General features: G+C 35.0%; 3 protein-coding genes across 3 annotated transcripts; 2 read left to right on the plus strand and 1 right to left on the minus strand.

Moving 5' to 3' along the window:
* The first annotated feature begins 2935 nt into the window (after nucleotides 1-2935).
* On the plus strand, nucleotides 2936-8181 carry LOC127848975 (snaclec aspercetin subunit alpha-like). Its single transcript, XM_052381703.1, has 3 exons — nucleotides 2936-3052; nucleotides 6806-6900; nucleotides 8050-8181. The coding sequence occupies exons 1-3, from the start codon at nucleotides 3007-3009 to the stop codon at nucleotides 8179-8181; spliced, it is 273 nt and encodes a 90-aa protein (XP_052237663.1). The 5' UTR covers nucleotides 2936-3006.
* A 2138-nt stretch (nucleotides 8182-10319) lies between these two features.
* On the minus strand, nucleotides 10320-13992 carry LOC127848281 (uncharacterized). Its single transcript, XM_052380655.1, has 3 exons — nucleotides 13773-13992; nucleotides 12494-12628; nucleotides 10320-10623 (listed from the first exon to the last, which is right to left on the minus strand). The coding sequence occupies exons 1-3, from the start codon at nucleotides 13828-13830 to the stop codon at nucleotides 10466-10468; spliced, it is 351 nt and encodes a 116-aa protein (XP_052236615.1). The 5' UTR covers nucleotides 13831-13992; the 3' UTR covers nucleotides 10320-10465.
* A 3043-nt stretch (nucleotides 13993-17035) lies between these two features.
* Nucleotides 17036-19843, plus strand: LOC127848270 (uncharacterized). The gene is made up of 3 exons (XM_052380639.1): nucleotides 17036-17131; nucleotides 17811-18489; nucleotides 19453-19843. Exons 2-3 carry the CDS (start codon nucleotides 17857-17859, stop codon nucleotides 19702-19704), a joined length of 885 nt encoding a protein of 294 aa, XP_052236599.1. The 5' UTR covers nucleotides 17036-17131; nucleotides 17811-17856; the 3' UTR covers nucleotides 19705-19843.
* Nucleotides 19844-21117: the final 1274 nt, after the last annotated feature.

The following is a 21117-nucleotide window of genomic DNA, read 5'->3' on the forward strand; positions in this document are numbered from 1 at the left end:
GGGAATAAGTTGTGTAGTTTTATCGATGTCATTATTTTGGACTAGTGGTTGTTAAGAGATGCATACATGTTTTGCAATGCCGAATGGTACATGTAAGTGGTTACCCTCGGAATTTTTTATTTTTCAACATGTGTTTTGCATGTACGAATGTAAGCCCTCTTCATTGCACTCGCTTCAGCTTAAGCATGGGAAACAATATCATCGTTGTATAGCTGCTTGCGAAGGCACTGAATTAGCTCATGTGATGTTAAATAAAAAAGCACTTTTCTAGGCGCATATTTGTATAATACGAATTGTTTAACGTACATGTATAGTTTAACAGAGTATCAGACATTGCAAACAAATTGTTATATTAAACAAATTCCCTTAATTAATGAGGCATGTTAAATGCTTGTGTTTTTTTTCTAATAAGCTTTATATTTCCTACAATAGCTGTATAATCTTATTCAGACAGCGCACAAAAGGATATCCTCAAAGAACAAAACGTTGCTTTTTTTATTAGACAGCAATAAACTATATATTTACCACCTTCTGTAAGAATCCCGACCTAAAGTATCCAAAAAAAAAAAAAAAAAATTCTACGATCGCATTAAAGGGGCCTTTTCACAGATTTTGGCTTTTTTTTACTTATTCATTAAATGCTTTATATTGATAAATGTAAACATTGGATCGTAAAAGCTCCAGTAAAAAATCAAGAATAAAATTAAAAAAGGAAAAGAACATTGCCCGGAGCAGGTTTCGAACCAGTGACCCCTGGAGTCCTGCCAGAGTCCTGAAGTAAAAACGCTTTAGCCTACTGAGCTATTCCGCCGTGTACACAAATTTGACGTATTTTATACCTTATATAAGCAATCTTCGTTGCACAAAATTTAACGACAAAATCAGAACTCTCCAAATTATTCAATCGTTTCGCGTTGCAACGCTTTATAATTTTTAGGTTTTAAAATCGTCAAAAGATGCATATAATGGCTATATTAGAGCATGGTTATTGTTCAGTATTACTGTTTCCTCACAAATATCATAACTAAAACGAAAATTTGCGAATCTGAAACAACTTTTTTCAATTTTGTCAATTTACCAAAGCGTGAAAAGATCCCTCTAAAGTTATAATCTTATATAGCAAACATATGGCATTTACAGCTATTTTCAATGAATGTAACAACATTAAACATGTTATAAAAACCAATATTTAGTTTTTTGTCAGTTTATAAAATATATCGGAGTATTAACATCAAATGTTTTATTGACGTTCTATTCATAGTTCACAAAATGCACACACTTTTTAAAAGCATTTTAAGAAACAACAAAAATTATCATATTATTAAATCATAAAACAAAATCAAAAATAGAAACATTTGTAGGAAGTTCATTATTGAGATGAATACTACATTTTTAACAATGTTGTTGTGTTTTTTAATAAAAGTTTATACTATATAGTCTCACTGATTTTAATAAACAGACAGTTTTATCTAAATAAAGAATCAACTTATAATTATAAAGAGAACAACAACTAAAAAACTCTAAGAAAAGTGTAACTAAAAAATAAATGTATTATAATAAACAAACTTTAACATTCTTTAAATGCGTACTTCGTTAAAAACAAAAAATCTAAATTTAACACATACTAAATACAAGCCTCAATTATTAACATATCACACACAATTTATAGATCCACACTGTTATCTAAATGTCATTTATATATTAATATAAAATAACTGACAAGATAACTAGATAAATATAGGTTAGGGTTATACATGTAAATATGCGAATATAAAACAGAGCTTTGTCACAGACATGACAACCAAGTTATCCCATCAGATCAGTGGCAGCTGTTTCATGGGAAAAAAAGTCATGCATTGATGATCAATCGTAGGGTAACCTACATAGGAGGTTGTAAGTTTCCATTTAATTGCTTAATCGATGTGGAAGTGTTTAGCTCCAAAACAAACTTACAACATTTAACAAATAATAAGTTTTTAAATAATTGTATATTTATCCAACTTAGTGCTTCTTCAACAATAAATTACACTCATGTGTGGCCAACGCATGGTTTGTATTGTTTCTGTTACTTCACATAGTTGCCTCTTAATCAACTCCCAAAGTACTTACGCATGTCTTATCTTCGACTCCTTTCACACCATGCAACTAAAGAACTGATCAGTTACCCACACATACTACACTTCTTAAAAAAATAAACCAAACAAAAGATCATGCCGAAAAGTTAGGTTAAAAGGTGTCAATATTGTAAAAAAAAAATTACATTTAATCGAATTCATAATCCTATAAACGCTAGGTCCGTCTGTAAGCTTACTAAAATATAAACATTCATTGTACGACGTCCATAGAATTTCTTATTAAAAGAAAAGGCTTTTCTATTTTAAGCATTGTTAAATAAGACCATAAGCTAGTGGTACATACTCAGTAGTGTTCATAATGGCACGTAACAATATCAATTGAAATGCTTTGATAATGTATGAGACTTCGTACGCCCAAGTCCATTTGTTGTTTAACATTTGCTTTTTTAAAGTGTCCTGACGATGTTTCGCCTAATGCGGCGTCTTGATGTAATACAATGTCTTCATGCTTTAACAGTATATTCCAATAAGAAAAAGCAATTTTAAAAGCAGATTAAAATGCTGCGCGACCTGTGTTCCGAACGCCATTTTTTACATTGAAATTAGTCTCATATGTTCGAATTACTCGAAAAATGCGTATATTTTCCATTTGGTATGTATTGATCTCTTCTATTTATTTGCTCTAAATGTTTATTCAAACTATAATGTTCGTCCAATCTGTTTGTATAACTTAAGTAACGTTAAAGTCAAAGTCGAAAGTGCTGCGACATGCATGTTTATATTCAGGAAATGTTTGTGGACAAGTCTGCTTAAGTGGTATATAATGGAAAGGCACAATACAAATCACGTGTCTTTGCATCGGGACACTTGAACGCGTTATTTCACACTAGGACTCTTATCAGTTCGCAAACTTCATTACATAGAAGGGATAATGTCGAAACAACACAGTCTTGTTATTCTGTTCGCTTTGTTGGCAGGTAAACAATGTGTGATTGTTTTTTCTTAGTGTATGATTAAGTTTTTGCATATAAGATAGAAGTGATGATTTTAACACAATGGCTATTCATTTCTGTAAAAAATGAAAGTATTTGAAATAGCTTGTAAGAGTTTAAAAGCAAACTTTATCGATACCCATTGATTATGGGTATTTTCCAATTTCAATAATGTTGTTCCCCAATAAACACCTAGTCAAATCTTGAAAACATTATGCAAACGATTAGATACATAGAAATAGAATAATTTAGTTGTATTGTATGATCCAATAGATAAAATTTAACCTTATTTTATTTGATCATTCGTAATTTCAAATTAATTATCTTACAAAGTAAGAAAATATCAAAATTACTTGCAATGTATGCAGACATACCGCGTGCTTATTTTTAAAATGAAATGTATTTTTAATTAACTTTACATACAATGTGCAAACCCTTTGGAGAACTTACAAATTGATCATCTGAATCAAAATAGAACGTTTTTCCCCCCAAGATTACTTCAAAACAGAGCAATATAGCAAGAACAAACTACTTAGTAAACTATTCATACTGGGTAACACACATTTAAAATTAACACAAATCAAGCACCATAACATAAATGTGTATATTGCTTGGGATTCAAAATCAGGATTCGTCCATTGACATTTGAGAAATGCAAAGATTGAGCTAGTCGTAAGAGAATTAATTTAAAAACGATATAGTTATAACGTACGATTGCTACTTATAACTTGAGGTATATAGAGAATACTGTGTAAGTGTGATTGTGTACTTAAATTTATCCCACGAGTGAAGAAAGGTTTACATTGCGAGGCTTGCCGAGCCTTGTAAGCCTTTCTGAGACGAGTGGGATACGTTTAAGTACACACTCACACTAACATAGTATGTATTCTATTTATCCTACAAAATAATTTAAAAACAATGTTACGAATCTATACGAAACGATAATGTAACAAACATCGGGGCTGTACCTTTAAGTTTTTAACCTATTTTTACCTCGCGTATTAATATACAAATATGTCGATCTTCTTTCGCATGAACGCGAAATAGTTCTAAAGTTAAACGTACGATTCCGAAAAATAAGGGGATTAAACATCATATACCTCGGTTAAAATTTATTCAATTTATTGCAATACACATTTTTATTATTAAATATAAAGTATTAAATGAAATAAACAAATTAATTTTCCGTAAAATAGGTGAAGGTCGCCATTTGCAATCATAAATGAATCATGAAAAGCACATGTGGCAGTGTGACTACACAACGAATGGAAATGGAACAAAAAGTTTAACAAATATAACGCGAATTACAGAGAGCGTTAAATTTGCTTTGTGTAGAAATTGAAATTGTTCATATTGAAGACTGGCCCATAAAACTGAGAGTGTGTCTGAAGGAGATTCCTTGATGATGAGACGGACACATGATTCTGTTCCGAGTGGGTGGGGAAAGAATGGACATCAATGTTGGAAATATTGACGGACCTGGGTTCGGATGTTGGTTCCTTGAATGCGCTAGACGTGAGAGATGGTGCTGCATGACGATCATCGTGCTATTCCATCCTTGATGATGACTGTGGGGACGTCACAGTTGCAGTGACTGGATACCGTCGTTTCCCAGACAGGATGTGTGATCCGACCTTCTGTGTTGATTCAGAAATCGCACTGTAATTCAATACAGATTGGATGTTTTTGTGGCCTGTGAAATGCATAATGTCAGTAGGGGCAACGTTTTCGTCCCTGATCATTTGGACCATTCGCTTTCGAACGAGTGGTTAGTCAGGCGCTGACGGTCCAGCCCGCACTGCTCAGCAATCCTTTGAACCATGTGTCCCAGTTTATTGAGGGCGACCCTCTGCATAATAAACCACTGGTCATCTGGTCCTGTCAAAGCCCGGGTCCTAGGCGCAATGTAGAATGGACTTCCTGGTTGACAATATCTACTAGGTCGCATAGAGGCAAACAGCTTGTAGGCTGCGATGGGGCATCTGTCGTCTTGTGTGGCATACAACCTAGGTGGCACTTTCCTGATGTTTGAAATGTCACCCCTGTCTTTGTTTTGGTCTGGTTCTCATTCAGTCCAAGGAACTCCGTGCCATCTGCTGCCGTTCTGAGGGTAACGTCTTCCCAGCTAACAAGAAGAGATGAACATTGAATTCATTGAAAAGTGAGACAATTTAGTTTTTAAGAAATAAAAACAAATATTAGTTGAATATCGCCTCATTGGTGCAAAAAAGTACCGTGTGTCACTGAAATGGCAGATGGTACCCTTTTGCATCTATGGGGCAAATTATCATTTGAAAAAGTTCTTGTTAAAATAATAAACTTCAAAACTTTGTGCTCTACCGTGTGCAATAAATGTACTTTGCCGACTTATTTGGTGTATTCTTGTTTACAATTTGTTCAGAATAATGTTTTTTTTAATTTCAGGCAATATAGAAAACTCAAAGGAAATGTCTAAACGATTATAAATCACTCAAACCAGAGACTTTCTGCTCCGTGGTTCCCCGAAGGCCAAAGTGGACACAGTTGTTATACCACATGGTGTTCAGAAAGGCACTGGGAGTCTGACAGCAACGAATCTGTTTCTGGTATAAAGCCTCAATCTCGTAGTCAGTCAATGGAGAAGCAGCTTTCGGTTTGTTATGTTTGCCTTGTCTCTTAAGACTCTTGGACCTTGCTGCGAAGGCATCCCTCGATAGACTGAACTCGGGAACAGTGTTCGACATGATCAGATATGGATATTTGTGGTGTTTAGTTCCCTATATATGCTTGACAGGATGTTTCTAATACCAGAGGGTTCTTAATCTGTTCAAGTCTTAGTCTTGCATGAAAGAATGAAATTTGCCAGATATTCATCTAAAATATAAACATCAAGTACATGCAGTTCTCTGCTCTCGCCTTTTAATTCCAGGAATCGTTTAATTTTTTCAACATTTTTTTTTCAATGTTGCTTTGTTTTCTTGTTCTAAAATACGTTTATTAACCATGCAAATGTCAATGTCCTCAAATTCTTCATTTATTTCAGGAATCGGAATGCTGGCTGCTTCATTAAAAGTTGAATTTTCAAATGTATCGCCAGAACCCTTGCATCGAATCCGTACTAAAATTTTCAAATGATTAAACTTGAACAATCTGATCTGCACTTTGCGATTCTATCGTTCCGTTTTCTTCATTTTTCACGTTCGCTGTTGTGTTTGTAGTTTTAAGTGAGTCATCTTCCATGTCGTTTTGCATCCCATAAAATGCTAACTGTTGTATAATCAATATTATCTGACATGTTTATTCTTCTGTTTAGAATTTTCACTTGTTCAATATTTATATGAAGCAGATGGCAGTACTTAAGTGTGTAATAGTGATTTATTTATTTTATTCTTATGATTACTGTCATTGATTTTTTTCGGTCAATGTAATGCTTATTAAATATGATACATTTAAACAAGTTAAATGGTCTACAAGTCTTAACTGCATCTGACCTTTAACCAGGGGTGAAAGGCCTACAAAAGTAGTTCCTATGTACATGTTCTAAACATATCTCTGGGATAAACCTTATCTCAAAATATCTATGGAGAAAACCTTATATTTTCTGTATGGCTCGTAGTTTGTTCTATAAAATCATTAAGCTGTAGGATAAACACTTATTGTGTTAGTGTTTGCACAGTATTGTAAATCATGTAAACTTTAAGCGAATTATAGCAATTTTAATTTTTATCATATATGTAACAAAACGAATCATGTCAACAGCCTCCGAGGGAACCGATTGTCCAGATGGCTGGCTGGCATTTGAAGGCTCATGCTACTTGTTTGCTGACATACATGCACACTTTACTGAAGCTGCGGTCAGTACATGATTAACAAATATACAATTGTATTATATACCTGTTTAATGCATTTAACAAAATACAGGTTGTATCAATCGTTGAAATAAAGAATCCCGTATTACGCTACTCGCTGTTTCCAATTCCGTATTACCATACTAGCCGGACTACTTCGACCAATTTAATTGCGTCACATTCCGCGCACCGAAAATATAAATATTTTATATTACGAAATATATTACGTAGTACATCGTGTGACGTCATTTCTGTGACGAAACACAATAGTTTTATCTAAACTCTCTGGAATTTAAGGACATGTCGGACGTGGTGTTTTTTAACAGTAAACTATTTGTTAAAAATATCGAACGAATTCAAAACGTATTTTGGAGTGTGTGTTTATTATGCTTAAATGTTTATTTCGATAGGAATACAATACAATAGTGTGATTTAAACTAAGTTTCGATAAAGACATGGAAGATAGAAGTGGAAGTGCATATCGTTTAAACGTTTTTGTTATAAACATCGGATTAAAGTTGTCAACTTAATTGTTATAAAAATCGGAAACCTGTGTTTTCCCGTTTCGAATGTTTACACGTTAATTTACATAAACTGTATACATACGCGTCTTAAATAAACTATGGCGTACCGTTTTAGTCATTGTTTTGTTAAAGTAAAAAATACATTTGTTAACTGTTTTCGTTAGTTGTTGTATATAATAAAAGGAATATTACGCTAGTCAATTGTTCCAAGAGTTTGTATCACTCTCGTGGCTTGTGCTATATCGCATCACACTCGAGGCTCCGCCTCTCGTGTGGTACGTCATCACACAAGCCACTCGAGTGATACAAACTCTTGGAACAATGGACTAGCGTAATATTCCGTATGTATTAGATTTTTATTTGCAAAAGTGTTTTTGTATGTAGGCTAAATTATATTTTGGACAAAAGCATTAATACAGAGACGAAAATTGAATATATCTTCAAAGACATGATCTTGTCGAGTTCTGTCGTGTTTACTAATGTTTTAAAAGGGTGTCAAATATATGTAAGGAATATTTTCGTCATGATTGAAACGATTATTCGAAACAATTCTTAAAAATAAAAACATCGTCACGCAGTTCCTGCTTATTTTAGATGTATTGGTTTTTAGTACGTATTTCTCTTTTCTAAGCACTACTGTCAACAGCATGGTGGGAGTCTTATCCACGTTGATTCAGACACAGAGAACGACTTTATAAGAAATTATCTCAGAGGCCTCAGCAGGTCGAGTGGTATGAGAGAACATTACATTCATAACATTTGAAACAAAGTTTTATGGTCTGTTTCTGTTTGACGAATCTACAAAATGCAACCGTTTGGTTTACTAGTTCAATGTTTTTCTCTTGAAGCTTCTCTTGACATAAGAACGACTTAAATTTCCAATGCTCATTTTGATTTAGAACACTTAATAAGAGATAAAATCGTCTAAAATGGAATTGCGAATAATTAATACATGGAAAATGGAATTGCGAATAATTAATACATTGAGGTTATGGACGGTGCCAACGGTTTTAGTATTTTTTTTCTGATCGTTACCTTTTTTGACTTGCTTATTTCGCAAGTCTAATTAGTATTTCTAAGTGCAACAAACAACTTCAATCGTTATGCTCAGTAAACAGTTATAATTATCGATGTTCAAGTTATACCGTTAGGGCCATCGTGGTTACAAATGAAAATCCAGACGGCGACAATATGACAGTGCGATAGTACGATGGCGACAATGCGATAATACGATGGCGACAACGCGATAGTACGATGCCGACAATGTGATAGTACGATGGCGACAATGCGACAACTCGATAGTACGATGACGACAGTGCGATAGTACGATCGCGACAATGCGATAGTGCGATAATACGATGACGACAGTGCGATTGTGCGATGGCGACAATCCGACAATGCAATGGTGCGATAATATGATGACGACAGTGCGACAATACGATAACGACATTGCGTAAATACAATTACGACAGTACGACAACGCGATAGTACGATGGCGACAATGCGATAGTACGATGGCGACAATGCGATGATACGATGGCGACAGTACGATATGACTTTCGCATTGTCGCCATCGTACTATCGCGTTGTCGCCGTCGTACTATCGCGTTGTCGCATGGTCGCCATCGTACTATCGCATTTTCGCCATCGTATTATCGCATTGTCTCCATCGTAATATCGCACTATCGCATTGTCCCCTCTCGATTTAAATGTGTAACCACGATGGCACTAACGGTATTCCGTAAAGGAATGCTGAAGAACAAGGTTTATGTAACAAAACGCCAGCATTTACTTTGTAGGATTTTAAGGGAAGGATTTTATATCCCTTGTTGTATCTCGAGTACTCTAGGCCAGCATGGGCATATTGAATATTATACGTATAAATATTACAACATACATTTGTAACTGTTCCGAAATGAATCAAACATGCAAATATATAAGGTAGTTTTCAATACCACGCAAGCTGTGTCTGGAAGAAGGCAGACATATTGAAAATCTCATATAACAGTTGTCGGTCTTAGCTTTGAAGCCACACAACAGCACGTAGATTAGTTTTAACATATCCATTTTTAACGGTTATTTTCACAATATAATCGGGTTGCAAGGGGTTAAAGATATAAATACCATTATTCAACAGTCCAAGATAAAATGACTGCAGGATTTGAAGATTTGTAATGACGGTTTAATGCCACGTTCGTCGATAACCAATTAGCGCATTCCGATCTGTGCGCAAATTTATAAACATACGTCGGTATCTGTAGAATAGAATGAAGATAATATGACATTTGTCCAAGCTAAAGAGTGATTAAGCGAATGTTAACTGAGACATTGTTGTAAATATAATGTTTGTTTCGTTTGTTTTACACTTTAAGACACGGGGAATGATTTTCTATTCTGTAGATTGTATAATGTAATGAATATAACCCGTTATTTTTATGAGAATATATGTAAACATGAAAAACATATGGGGCGTGCTGTGTGAACAGTTGATTCATTGCATGCACCTAACGTGTCGTCCCAGATTAGCCTGTGCAATTCGCTACTATTTCCGCCTCAACTAGATTTTTTTCGTAGAGACTTTCTTTAGAAGAAAATATCATTAAAGCGGAAAGTGTCGTCCTTGATTAGCCTGTGCGAACTGCACAGAATAATCTGGGACGACACTTTACGCACATGCATAAAAAACCTTTTCACATAGCACGCATCATATATAATCTCAACTCAATACATTGGTCATACACGACGACGATTCGAACCAGATCGTTTAAATAAAACTCGTGTATGAAATTGCTGAAATTATTGCTCACAAAAAGCAAAAACAAAACAAACAAACAACACAATTGATACAATTCTTTTTTAATAAACATGTACGATTATACCCATGATATGAATTAATTTTGACATTTCATAAACGTATTTGTTGTTTCAAGTTACTGAGAATCGATTCCTATTAAATGCAATTTATAAACACAAAATGGTTGTGTAAATAACCTAATCGTTCAGATAAGACAATTATCAACTGTTTGTTTTTGGAGTGCTGCTTGAATCTAGAAAACATGCGAGGTAAGAAGAAAAACGATCAGGGATGCAAGATGTAGCGAAGTCGCCATAGCTACTGATGCGTTGCACAAATCCGTATTGCAGTCGCACGTGCCTCCTACGCACTGGCTTGGAGCATAGGTTGAAGAGCAGCTGCGAAAAGTTGCTACAATGGAAACATGACGGTGTTATTTAAACACTTACTGGAACAGAACTTGTGTTACTTCTACAACCAAAGCCTAATACCGTAGCTATCGCTATTCTACAACATTAGTAGATACACTTCATCCTAACAGCAATAACGATACTACTGCTTACCAACAACAATATAGACCATACTGCTTACCAACGGCAGTAAAGATACTACCGCTCACCAACAACAGTAGTAGCGACACGCATTACCTACCAACATCAGAAGATACAATACTGCCTACACACAGCAGTGAAGTCACTTACTTCCTATTTACAGTAGTAATCAAAGCGCTGAAGGCAGTGAATTTGTTCGCTGTTGTATAATCTTAGACGCAACTCAGTTTTCAAAATTATGTTATAGCTTTTTATATCGCAAGTTTAAAATGTCCACAACCCATTCAAATTTATAAAGAGTGTGGCTTAAAGCACAGGTCGAGATGTGGTATTTTTCAAATTATTGATACAGCTAATCAGTGTGCACAGGCTAATCTTATTTGACATGCACTAAGCCCCGTTTCCCCTGAAAGTAGCCAATATGTACAGATTTTAATGATAAACACTAGACTGGTCAACGTTGTCTTACAAACTGTTAAATACACACTTTGTTGTGTACCAGTGAGAAAAGACAGATGAGGTGGTTAGAGCAGACGCTTTTAGCATGCGTCGTCTGCTTAATTTTATTGCAGTTATCCACACAGGCAGTCATGGGTTACGGCTCCTAACGTTGCTAAACCCATACTGATTTGCAAAATTGCGTCTGCATTATTTGTGAGCTAACGCTCACAAATAAAAAGAGTAACTACCAATAGTAGTAAAGACACTACTGCTTATCAACAACAGTAAAGACACTACTTCTTACCACCACTTATTCCAACACTATTACTATTACTTCTACCTATACTCTCACTACTACTACTTCCAACACTTCTACTGAAAGTACTTCGACTACTATCACAACTTCTACTACAACTACTTCTATTACGTTTTATCTGTCTTGTACTTTTATTCGATTTTCCGCGGACACTAACATGATTCTGTTGAACTCTTATCAGCTTGAATTGCATTTAATAATCGAACTCGCATTTATTAAAAAGGTGTTTCACAAGGTAATTGGCAATATAGACTAGTTAACATGTTCTTGTATATGCAAAATTCGATTCTAAAACTAAGGGTCGAATTTCAATGAAATTGATATTTTAATAGTGCATACATAATTTGTGTGCCGGCTAGATTATTTGGTATAGCGCTGGTCTACACGTCCGAGAATCGCGGGTTTGAAACCCGACCCAGCCACGTAACGTGTGCAGGTATTTGTCATGAAATCCTTTGTTTAATTGGCCTTTCTGACTCGTGGGGCAGCTGTCAAAAAATGGAATACATACGTTAATTTAGTACTGGCAAACCAACTAACCCAGGAAAAGTGAGAGTTGGTTCAATGACCGCCGTGATATTATTAACCCATTTATGCCTAATGGACTCTCCCATCCTTCTAAATTGGATCAATTTATTTCCAAAATTAGGGATGTCTAGTATATTTTTTCTATATTAAGAATATTTCTTACGGAAATTCCTTTAAGCAAACAGCGCAGACCCTGATGAGACGCCGCATCATGCGGCGTCTCATCTGAGTCAACGCTGTTTGCCAAGGCCTTTTTTCTAGACGCTAGGCATAAATGGCTTAAAATAAGGTTGATTACGGCGAGAAACAAAACAAAACAAACGAAACGAACAAATCTTCAATAGCGAATCATTGTCAGGCTAAGGTTTGTGTCAGGCTCGAGATAAAGAGATTGGCCACTGCAAATAATGAAGTTCATAATATATAATCATAATATATACCTTACCTCCAAACGTTGTCGATCTAGTGCAGGTTTGACAGCTGTCGCCAGTCCACGGATCTTTCGTGATTCTTTGGTAATAGTCACATTTCCAGTGCATGACAGTCGAGCATCTATAGCAGGTCAGGCCTTCGGTAGACCCTGAGAGTATAAATGACCAATAATATGACATACGTATACAGATTTTTTTCTCATTGATGTCGAATGTTCGTCATACACTGTTGTGTATGTTATGTTGTGAATTTTGTTCGTTCGATACTATAATCTCGTTTAATTTTGCACTTTTGAAATACAACGCTATCTGAGTATCTATATGTAGCCACTCAAGGTGAGAGATACGTGACTTGGTGGGGTATAGAACCAAACGTTTAATGATGTGAACACGCCAACATTTTGTCAAAAGAATTTTAACTAGTCATAAGAAGACATCCTTTTATGCTGCTTATAGCAAGGAAGTGATTTATGTTCACGTCCAACAGCCTTGCTGTTGGGCTAGCTTTTAGGGACGCGGTAAGAGTGTCTGACAACCACTCTGGAGGTCGTGGGTTCAATTACCCGTCGGAGCTCAAGATGTTTCACTTTAGCAATGTGAAATGCATAAAAGTAACTTTATTTAATAAGTCTGTGTTCTTATTTAAAAAACACACACTGATATTAACCAGCCTTCAACAAAGAGACTGATTTTGACATAATGAATCCAAATTGATTGTACAAAAGTGAGACCTTAATAAACTATTCTGTGTTGCTTTCTATTTGTTGTCGCGTGTACCGAAGTATCGATGTATAGCTCTACAACATTAATATACCACTGACCTGGGAAAACGGGAATTGATACTTGTGCTTAACCCTTTCAGTGCTGGAACCGAATTTTGAAGGCTTTTGCAAACAGTTTGGATCCTGATGAGACGCCACAGAACGTGGCGTCTCATCGGGATCCAAACTGTTTGCTATTCTGATAGTATTCTTTGGAAAAAAAATCGAAGAAAATGCAAATTTTAGAAATTTAGCTGAAGACATTTTAGCAGACGACAAATTTCCCAGCATGCAAAGGATTTAAGATTCGTCCGAAATGAATAGCCATTGCAGTCTGTGCTATTTGTTAACATAAACTGTGTAAGACGAATGAATTTACGCCTGTGTCATTTAATAATCAATCCCAAAAACAAACCCCTGAAACTGTCGTTATCTAAGCGCAGTATGGTGATTTTTAGATAAAATTATGTACAGACAATGATAATAACCGTATTAACAACATTTGCAAGACAAAATAATGAAACAATATTACCGGTCAAGCAGGCAGCAGTGTAGATGATACCGAGTACAGCAGCGGCGGTGGAGTACATGATGGAAACACTTGGCGGTTCTTGCGATACGGTTTCGGAAATACCAAAAAATGTTATCCGCTCGTTGTTCGGAATAACGAAATAATGAAATCCATTTGTACGTGTTGAATAATTACATTAGCATGGAACACATCACAAACATCTATTTTCCATTGAACTTCAATCACTTTACTGAAATCAAGCTTGGACTGGATTGGTGAATGGTCATCACCAAAAAAAGACATTTTGTAAACGGGTGTAATGTGTCACGTGACCGAAAAGCCGCGCTGCTAAATATATATAGTACAATAGGATTAATTTCATACAACTCTCGTAAAAACAGTTCATGATTTTTTGTATAGGATAATGTAATGACGAGGCATTCGATAATAATTGTATTGTTACGATAATTACAGTTCGCGACCCTGACAGGTGTAAACTTCGTTTAAAAAATCTGTATTTAAACATTATAATAATGACTATACTAAAGGATACAGTTAGTCACATATACTCAGAAAATAATTCATGCAAACTGATATTATAAATCAAACATCTGTTTGATTTGCTGATTACATTCTGGCGTCGTAATTGTGTGTATTCTTACATATGCATACTTAGATATGGTTCACCTATCAAGCATGACACGGCATTGGTTTATCGTTGCCTACTGTCATTTCCTTATTTGGTTTCCGAGTCATCAATTGTATACCCACTTCAATGATGTTTTTCTGACTTTTTGTTCATTTTTTCCTATCAAATTTCTTATATCAATTATAGTGTTTTTTCATTGATATTGCTACTTTAAAAATGATGAAAACTTCTGATTTGCTTATAATATACAGTCTGGTATTGGTTCAATCGAAGTTTTTATAAAACTGTGCTACAATATAACACTACTACCGACCACAGTCATGTCCAGTGGTGTGTGAGTCTCTTAATTGTTATATACGACTAATTTATATTGATGGTAAGCATGTCTGGTTACAACCTTGTGTGGAAAAACTTTCAATTAAAAAAAATTTCCTTACATTTATTTAATGTAGATATACAATTCAATAATGTGCGAGTCATTACATAACTAAGATTATCTTGCATAATATCGTTTACGCAAATTAAAGATTACAGCGCATTACAAAATTAAATAGCAATTTCATGATAAGACACCGTGGTTTTCTTCTCTTACTGCAAAATTATGTAATGAGGTTTATGAGTTATTAAAAAAAATAACACGAAACAGCGGATATATGTTTGGAAATAAAACGGAAACTTTTTAATGTTCTATTTTCTAAAGAATTTTTCTAGCAATTATTTATACCATTTATACCATTGTCACTCCGTAGTACGAAATATTTTTTCCTTATATATATTGCATATTATTTATTATTCGTATGAACTGCATTACAACAGCACCACTTACAAATAGTATATGCATTCTTAGAGGTTTATTGGTCCCTGAAATATTAATGTAACAGCGTTTTATTGTGGTAAATATATTTCGTTGGATATTGTTATATTTTAACGCTGATTACATGTTTGTGTAAATCAATGTATAATATAAATACTACGGCTTATATAAAACATCACTCTTTGTTAATTTTGGCTTTGGTTCGAATATGACATGCATGTTTTACCTGGATACATTTACTGAAGGATATGTTGCTGTTCTTGTAGAATTTTCAGCAGCCAAACGCAACAACTTTTTGAACAGATAGACAGGTTTTTATAAATGTACGAGCAAATAATAATAATAACGTTCTGCTTTACTCACTGCTACTCAGATATTGGGAGTTATATATTAGAAAACCTAACTGGTATGTGAGCTATATTTGTTACTTTTTTGTTTCTTCTTATTGATCTGCTGGAGACAACTTAGGAGTAACAAAGAAAAGGTCAAGCAAATTAAAAAAATGGGTGTTATTTTTGGCAATAATGAGATCCGGATGGTATCCATTTTGCAGCACAGTAAAAGGGACCGCAGTCGGAGTTTATATAATAAAAGGGGCCGTCCAACAGATTTCACGTTTTAGTAAATTCGCAAATTTTCGTTTTAGTTTTTGAGGAAATAGTAATACTGACCATTTACCATGCTCTTAAATATCTATTATATGCATCTTTTGATGATTTAAAAACCTGAAAATTATAAAGCGTCGTGCGACGCGAAACGATTGAATAATTTGGAAAGTTCTGTTGTTGTCGTTTTATTTTGGGATACTTCGAGGATTGCTTATATAGGTAAAAAATACATCCGCGTTAAGCATGAGCATGGATGGTCGAGTGGCCTAGGCGGGAGACTTTTTACTCCAGGACTCCAGGGGTCAGTGGTTCGAGCCTTTTTGAGGGTTACTTTTTTTCAATTGTATTCTTGTTTTTTACTGGATATGTTTAGTTCAAATGTTTAAATTTATCAATATAAAGCATTTAATGACAAGCTTCTATACATGCCAAAATCTGTTGGACGGCCCCTTTAAAAATTATACAATAAAGTCATGGTGAGCCACGAGTGTGCTTTAACCCTTTACTTCTAAGATACGTATTTTGACGTGTTTGTAGTCCCTTAGAAAGTGTAATTTACTTAAATACTTTTCTTACTATATTCAAGTTTAAAAACTTCATTTTGAACTCTTAGATACTGATGAGCAGCAAACAGCATAAAACCTGAACAGACTGCGAGTTACTCGCCGGCTGATCTGGTTTTGTCCTGTTTGCACATAGCTATTTTTACCTGCTTCTGACTGGAAATGGGTATAATGATCCCATTATAACGTTTTACATTACGATCCGAGCTTCGAATCGTCACGTGTTGTTCGAGATGGCTGCACATTTCATCATGCATGAACAAATATTGAATTACCTTATCGGTCTGTAACGTTTTGTTATAACATCTTTATACATTATGATATATTATCATTTTCGAAAATAATTTGTTCCAACAATCCCTTTTACATTTCAAAAGAAGCAATCTTTTCAGAAATTTTCGAATTTCGCCTTACCTGTGTAAACTTAAAATGGAAGCAATATTATAAATCATTGAGTATCACGCATTATCTTTGTAAATTAAAAATGAAAAATCAATCTTATTCCGGTAGTGAGATTCCAGTATTAATTTCCTTTGTTAACGATATTGTTAAGTATCATATCTTAAGCTGAACATACAAACACAATATACAACATTGAGATGCTCAGTCGGAAGTCGATGACATTGACACATCCGAAATCACTCACAATAGCCGTATAAAACTCAAGTTGTTTTCACTATCTGGTCACATTGCTGCGTACAACAGTGATATTTCTCTTGATTAGGACCTCCACAGTATTCTCTAAGGTAAGAACCTCAGCTTTTTCCAAAATGCGTGTATTACTTGTAAATTACTTGTAGGGTTGGCAACGAATACCTATATCGGTATTCGAATATTCGCAAATCCATTCAATCGAATATTCAAATATTCGCATAAAACGACTGGATTGATTTAAGTTCTATTACTCAGCGTCGTATCCAGTAGGGATATTAAATATAAATTGACACAGAAATACAATTGTTGTGCTGGGAAATAGAAAAAAATATAGCTTAATTGTAAAAAAAAACAACTTTGAAAAAGCCTATTTAGGCGAAATATATCAGAAAAGAGTGAAACTTGTTCTGTGTAAACTTCCATTGTTTTGTAAGTTATATCTTTTTCTGAATACGAGACTGTTTATTAACGTTGCTATCGAATAATTGCATCGCTGTCGGCTAATACTATGACCGATACTGTAATCGTACACAAATAGTTGTAATCTACTAGGTACGTGAACAATGTGTTCTGAAAATACTATATAAGGTTTAATCGTTATAACGATTACATAATGGCAGCTAAATTGGTTTTACCAAGATTGAATACTTTGCATATTTATTGTACTTTTTTATTTTATATGAAAAGTTTTGCTTATTTAACACGCGAACACGTTCTTGTGTAATTTTTTAATAGATATATAAGTTCATTTTACCATGTTTTACGATACAGGCTAGTAACACCATGTGAAGTACCGTGAAAAACGCTATCCTTGAAAATGACCGCAGATCACATGACATCGTTACGATATCTCGTTGACCGTCTGCATATCCGGCGACGGCGGATGGCCGAGTCGGCTTCTTATCCAACGCGGGTTTATAGCACTGCGACTTTATATCCGCCGTTTCCGGATTCACCAGACAGCAGATGCTCGAGTGAGAGCAACGTGTTCGTACAAGATGGACAGCTTTGTTATAATTTCCTCTCACCAACAGGCCAACAGAAATCGCCGAACTTTATGCGCAAAAAATCCGACACTCAAGAAACAGTGCGTAAAGTATACAGAAAAGATCGTGTATCAACTGCCGGTAATGATGCATCAAATCATACAAACAAGTCCCACACAGGGTCGTTCCATTCAGAACTGGAATTCACGTTCGATTTCGCGCACAATAAAGCTACAATCGACACTGTAACAGAGCGTATCCCATTGAATTTGACCGCCAACAACGCTGATCAATTAGCCGAATGTTCGCCAAAAGTATGGAGGGAGGGGCCGAAGGTGTCGCCGCGGCGACCCTTGTTGCATTCAAAGTCCGTTCCGATATCGCCCCCTCTAGTGACGCCCGAGCGAACGTCCCGGATGTGGCAGGATACACACCGGAAGTTGGGAATGCTAGCCGCAGATCTGGTAATAAATTTTAACATATATGTAATGAAGTTTTTTTCAGGATGATTTCTTAATTACATCACATTCTACTTTAAAATAAACAGCTTCGAATAATTATTAAGGTTGTAAACATGTCCGTTTGTAAGATTAATTTAACAAACATATATTTAAGGTAAAAAGGAAATAATTAAAGAACAAGTATTTCTTACCGGCGCAACATGTTTGTTTTGCACTGTTGATACGAGTCACGTTATTTATTAGTTGTATTCAGACACCTGTCATGAAGACTCTACTTGTGCCAGCCAGTATTCAGTAAATTGATTGAACGTTGATTTCAATGCGCATTGCGCTTCCAATTTGCAAACGACAATTAAATTATTATACTTCTTCAATAAGATCAGTACTCGTAACATGATCATAGGTGCTACCTTATATACGAACAAAGGCATTTTTTTAATTAATGTGTAGGCTAAAACTCAACAAATGTACCGAAAATTCAGGAAAAAAACAACACTTTTAAGTCCATTCATTTGCATCTTTATTTAATTGCATCGTCATATGATTTCTGAGTTCGTCTAAATTCTTTGCGCATGTATACTGCAACACGGTAGTTATGGAATACACAATTGCGTCTCGAAACCTTCATACATCGGATAAATGATTTAAAAGAAAAAATATGTGTCTTAACTTATTGGATAATTGCCTTTGTATAACGAAAATCCTTCAATTTTAATTGCGGTAGCAACAAAAACAATACCACTGTCCACAAGTGTCGTTGTTGTTTTTTTCGTCGGGTTATTATTAAACTGAAACAATTCAGCGGCCATCGCGCGGCGGCTTTTTCCCGTTTCAAGTAATTTTTTACTTTGAGCTGGTAGAGAAAAAAAAATAAAGCATTCACTATCATTTTGATTCTTTCTCGAAAACAGTATTTCTATGCCACCAGTACATTGATTTTTTATATCTTGCTCCATCAACAACAAGGTCGGCTTAAGAATGGCCGACGAAGATTTGGCAGAGAAATTTCTCGACATTTACTCCGAGATTCAGAGTTTGAGAATGAAGCGTTCCTGCGTCACCCATTGTGCACTACTTGATGAGGCGTATTACTCCGCAGAGGTTGCGGATGAAGTTCCGGACGTGTGTGATGCGGCTCCGAAATCAATAAATAAACTTCTTCTTAGTAAAGGCGTTACAAGCTTCAATATATCTAACAGGAGGTTTTCCTGCAGCTAATACAACGATTCTGGATAAGTTTAAAATATGTTTTGTAAATATCACAAAAAATGTAAGTTTGCTTTAATATTTGGCACAATTTTTCGTTTTGTATCCATATACTATATTTCCTATGTATTGGTAAACGTAAATGACTCTATTTTCCTTGTGCCATTCGTTTATTCAAACTACTCGCACGTTTCCTGTACAAATTATGCATATCAAAACGATTTTCCATTACGCATCCTTATTTCAAGAACTTTAATATGTCATTCTTGAGTCATAGGTAATATTGGAATTACAGTGAAATTGAAGTTATAGTGAAATTTAAAACTGTTATCTTTCGTTTTCCTCATCACTAATTACATTCATTATCCAAAAAAAATAAATTAAAACCTCCATCCAAACTCGAGTTATTATCAACAGGATGACTTAGAATAATAATGCAGCTTCTCAACTTTCCGAATGTATTAATGTACCTGCACGAGCGAATGGAGATTGAGTTTTTATAATACTGACATTTAAGTTGAGAAAATTTAATCGGAAACCACCGTTTGACCCACCCGCCCTCCATACCTCAATCCAATCTTATAACCAGGATTTTCATCTTCGTTGAAAACTAGGTTATAATTCAAAATGGCAACGGAATAACATAAATTATCCATTAAAACCTCACCAAAAAATCAAACAACATCCTGACAGAAAAATACCAAACAACCACAGAGATCATGAACACGCTATCAAGGCTTCAGCAAACTCTACAAACGCCAATAATTCGAGCTTCGTTCTGCAAAAAACGGGGCTTAATGCATGTGCGTTAAGTTTCGTTCCAGATCAGCCTGTACAGTCCGCACAGGCTCATAAGGGACATTTCCGCTTGTATTTCATGTTTCGTCTCTTCTGAACGTACATCCAATCGAAGCGGAAAATAACGTCCATGATCAGCCTGTACAGACTGCACAGGCTGATATGGGACAACGCTTTACGTACATGCATTAAGCCCTGTTTTCCCAGAGCGAGATTCAAATCAATCTTTCAGAATAAAATCTAAAAACTCTATACGAGCTGTTTAACGATTAAACTTTGATATAAACAAGAGCACGCAAGAAGACAATTACAATATTTACAACTTTATCAGGGTCTTTAGCCAATTTCCATTTATGACACCCAATTATATTCATAAGTTGGTTTATTAAGTGAATGCCATGGAAACCAAACTACAAAGCAAACGGAGAAATATTGTCTTGGTAAAGCAACTTATCAAATTTTGCAAAAAAGCTTTAATCACTATCAAATACAAGCAAAGAGCGATTCTTATTTAATCAAATGATTATCATTATATAAACATGCCCCAAAAAATAACGTATGTATGTATAACGTAAGTATGTATGCGTTCTGTTGGATATACCACACGTTTTTTATGATTCTTTGTGA

This window comes from Dreissena polymorpha, chromosome 10 (genome assembly GCF_020536995.1).
Source record: "Dreissena polymorpha isolate Duluth1 chromosome 10, UMN_Dpol_1.0, whole genome shotgun sequence".
Taxonomy (NCBI): Eukaryota; Metazoa; Mollusca; class Bivalvia; order Myida; family Dreissenidae; genus Dreissena; species Dreissena polymorpha.

What these genes read in the sequence shown, in the direction of transcription:
- LOC127848975 (XM_052381703.1), top strand. Translation starts at nt 3,007, where the DNA reads ATGTCGAAACAACACAGTCTTGTTATTCTGTTCGCTTTGTTGGCAG. An exon ending in TCTGTTCGCTTTGTTGGCAG is followed by an intron (nt 3,053 to 6,805) that starts GTAAACAATGTG and finishes TCATGTCAACAG; the next exon opens with CCTCCGAGGGAACCGATTGT. An exon ending in CACACTTTACTGAAGCTGCG is followed by an intron (nt 6,901 to 8,049) that starts GTCAGTACATGA and finishes CTCTTTTCTAAG; the next exon opens with CACTACTGTCAACAGCATGG.
- LOC127848281 (XM_052380655.1), bottom strand. Translation starts at nt 13,830, where the DNA reads ATGTACTCCACCGCCGCTGCTGTACTCGGTATCATCTACACTGCTGCC. An exon ending in CACTGCTGCCTGCTTGACCG is followed by an intron (nt 12,629 to 13,772) that starts GTAATATTGTTT and finishes TTATACTCTCAG; the next exon opens with GGTCTACCGAAGGCCTGACC. An exon ending in TAGATCGACAACGTTTGGAG is followed by an intron (nt 10,624 to 12,493) that starts GTAAGGTATATA and finishes TTTCCATTGTAG; the next exon opens with CAACTTTTCGCAGCTGCTCT.
- LOC127848270 (XM_052380639.1), top strand. Translation starts at nt 17,857, where the DNA reads ATGACCGCAGATCACATGACATCGTTACGATATCTCGTTGACCGTCTG. An exon ending in GAATGCTAGCCGCAGATCTG is followed by an intron (nt 18,490 to 19,452) that starts GTAATAAATTTT and finishes ATCAACAACAAG; the next exon opens with GTCGGCTTAAGAATGGCCGA.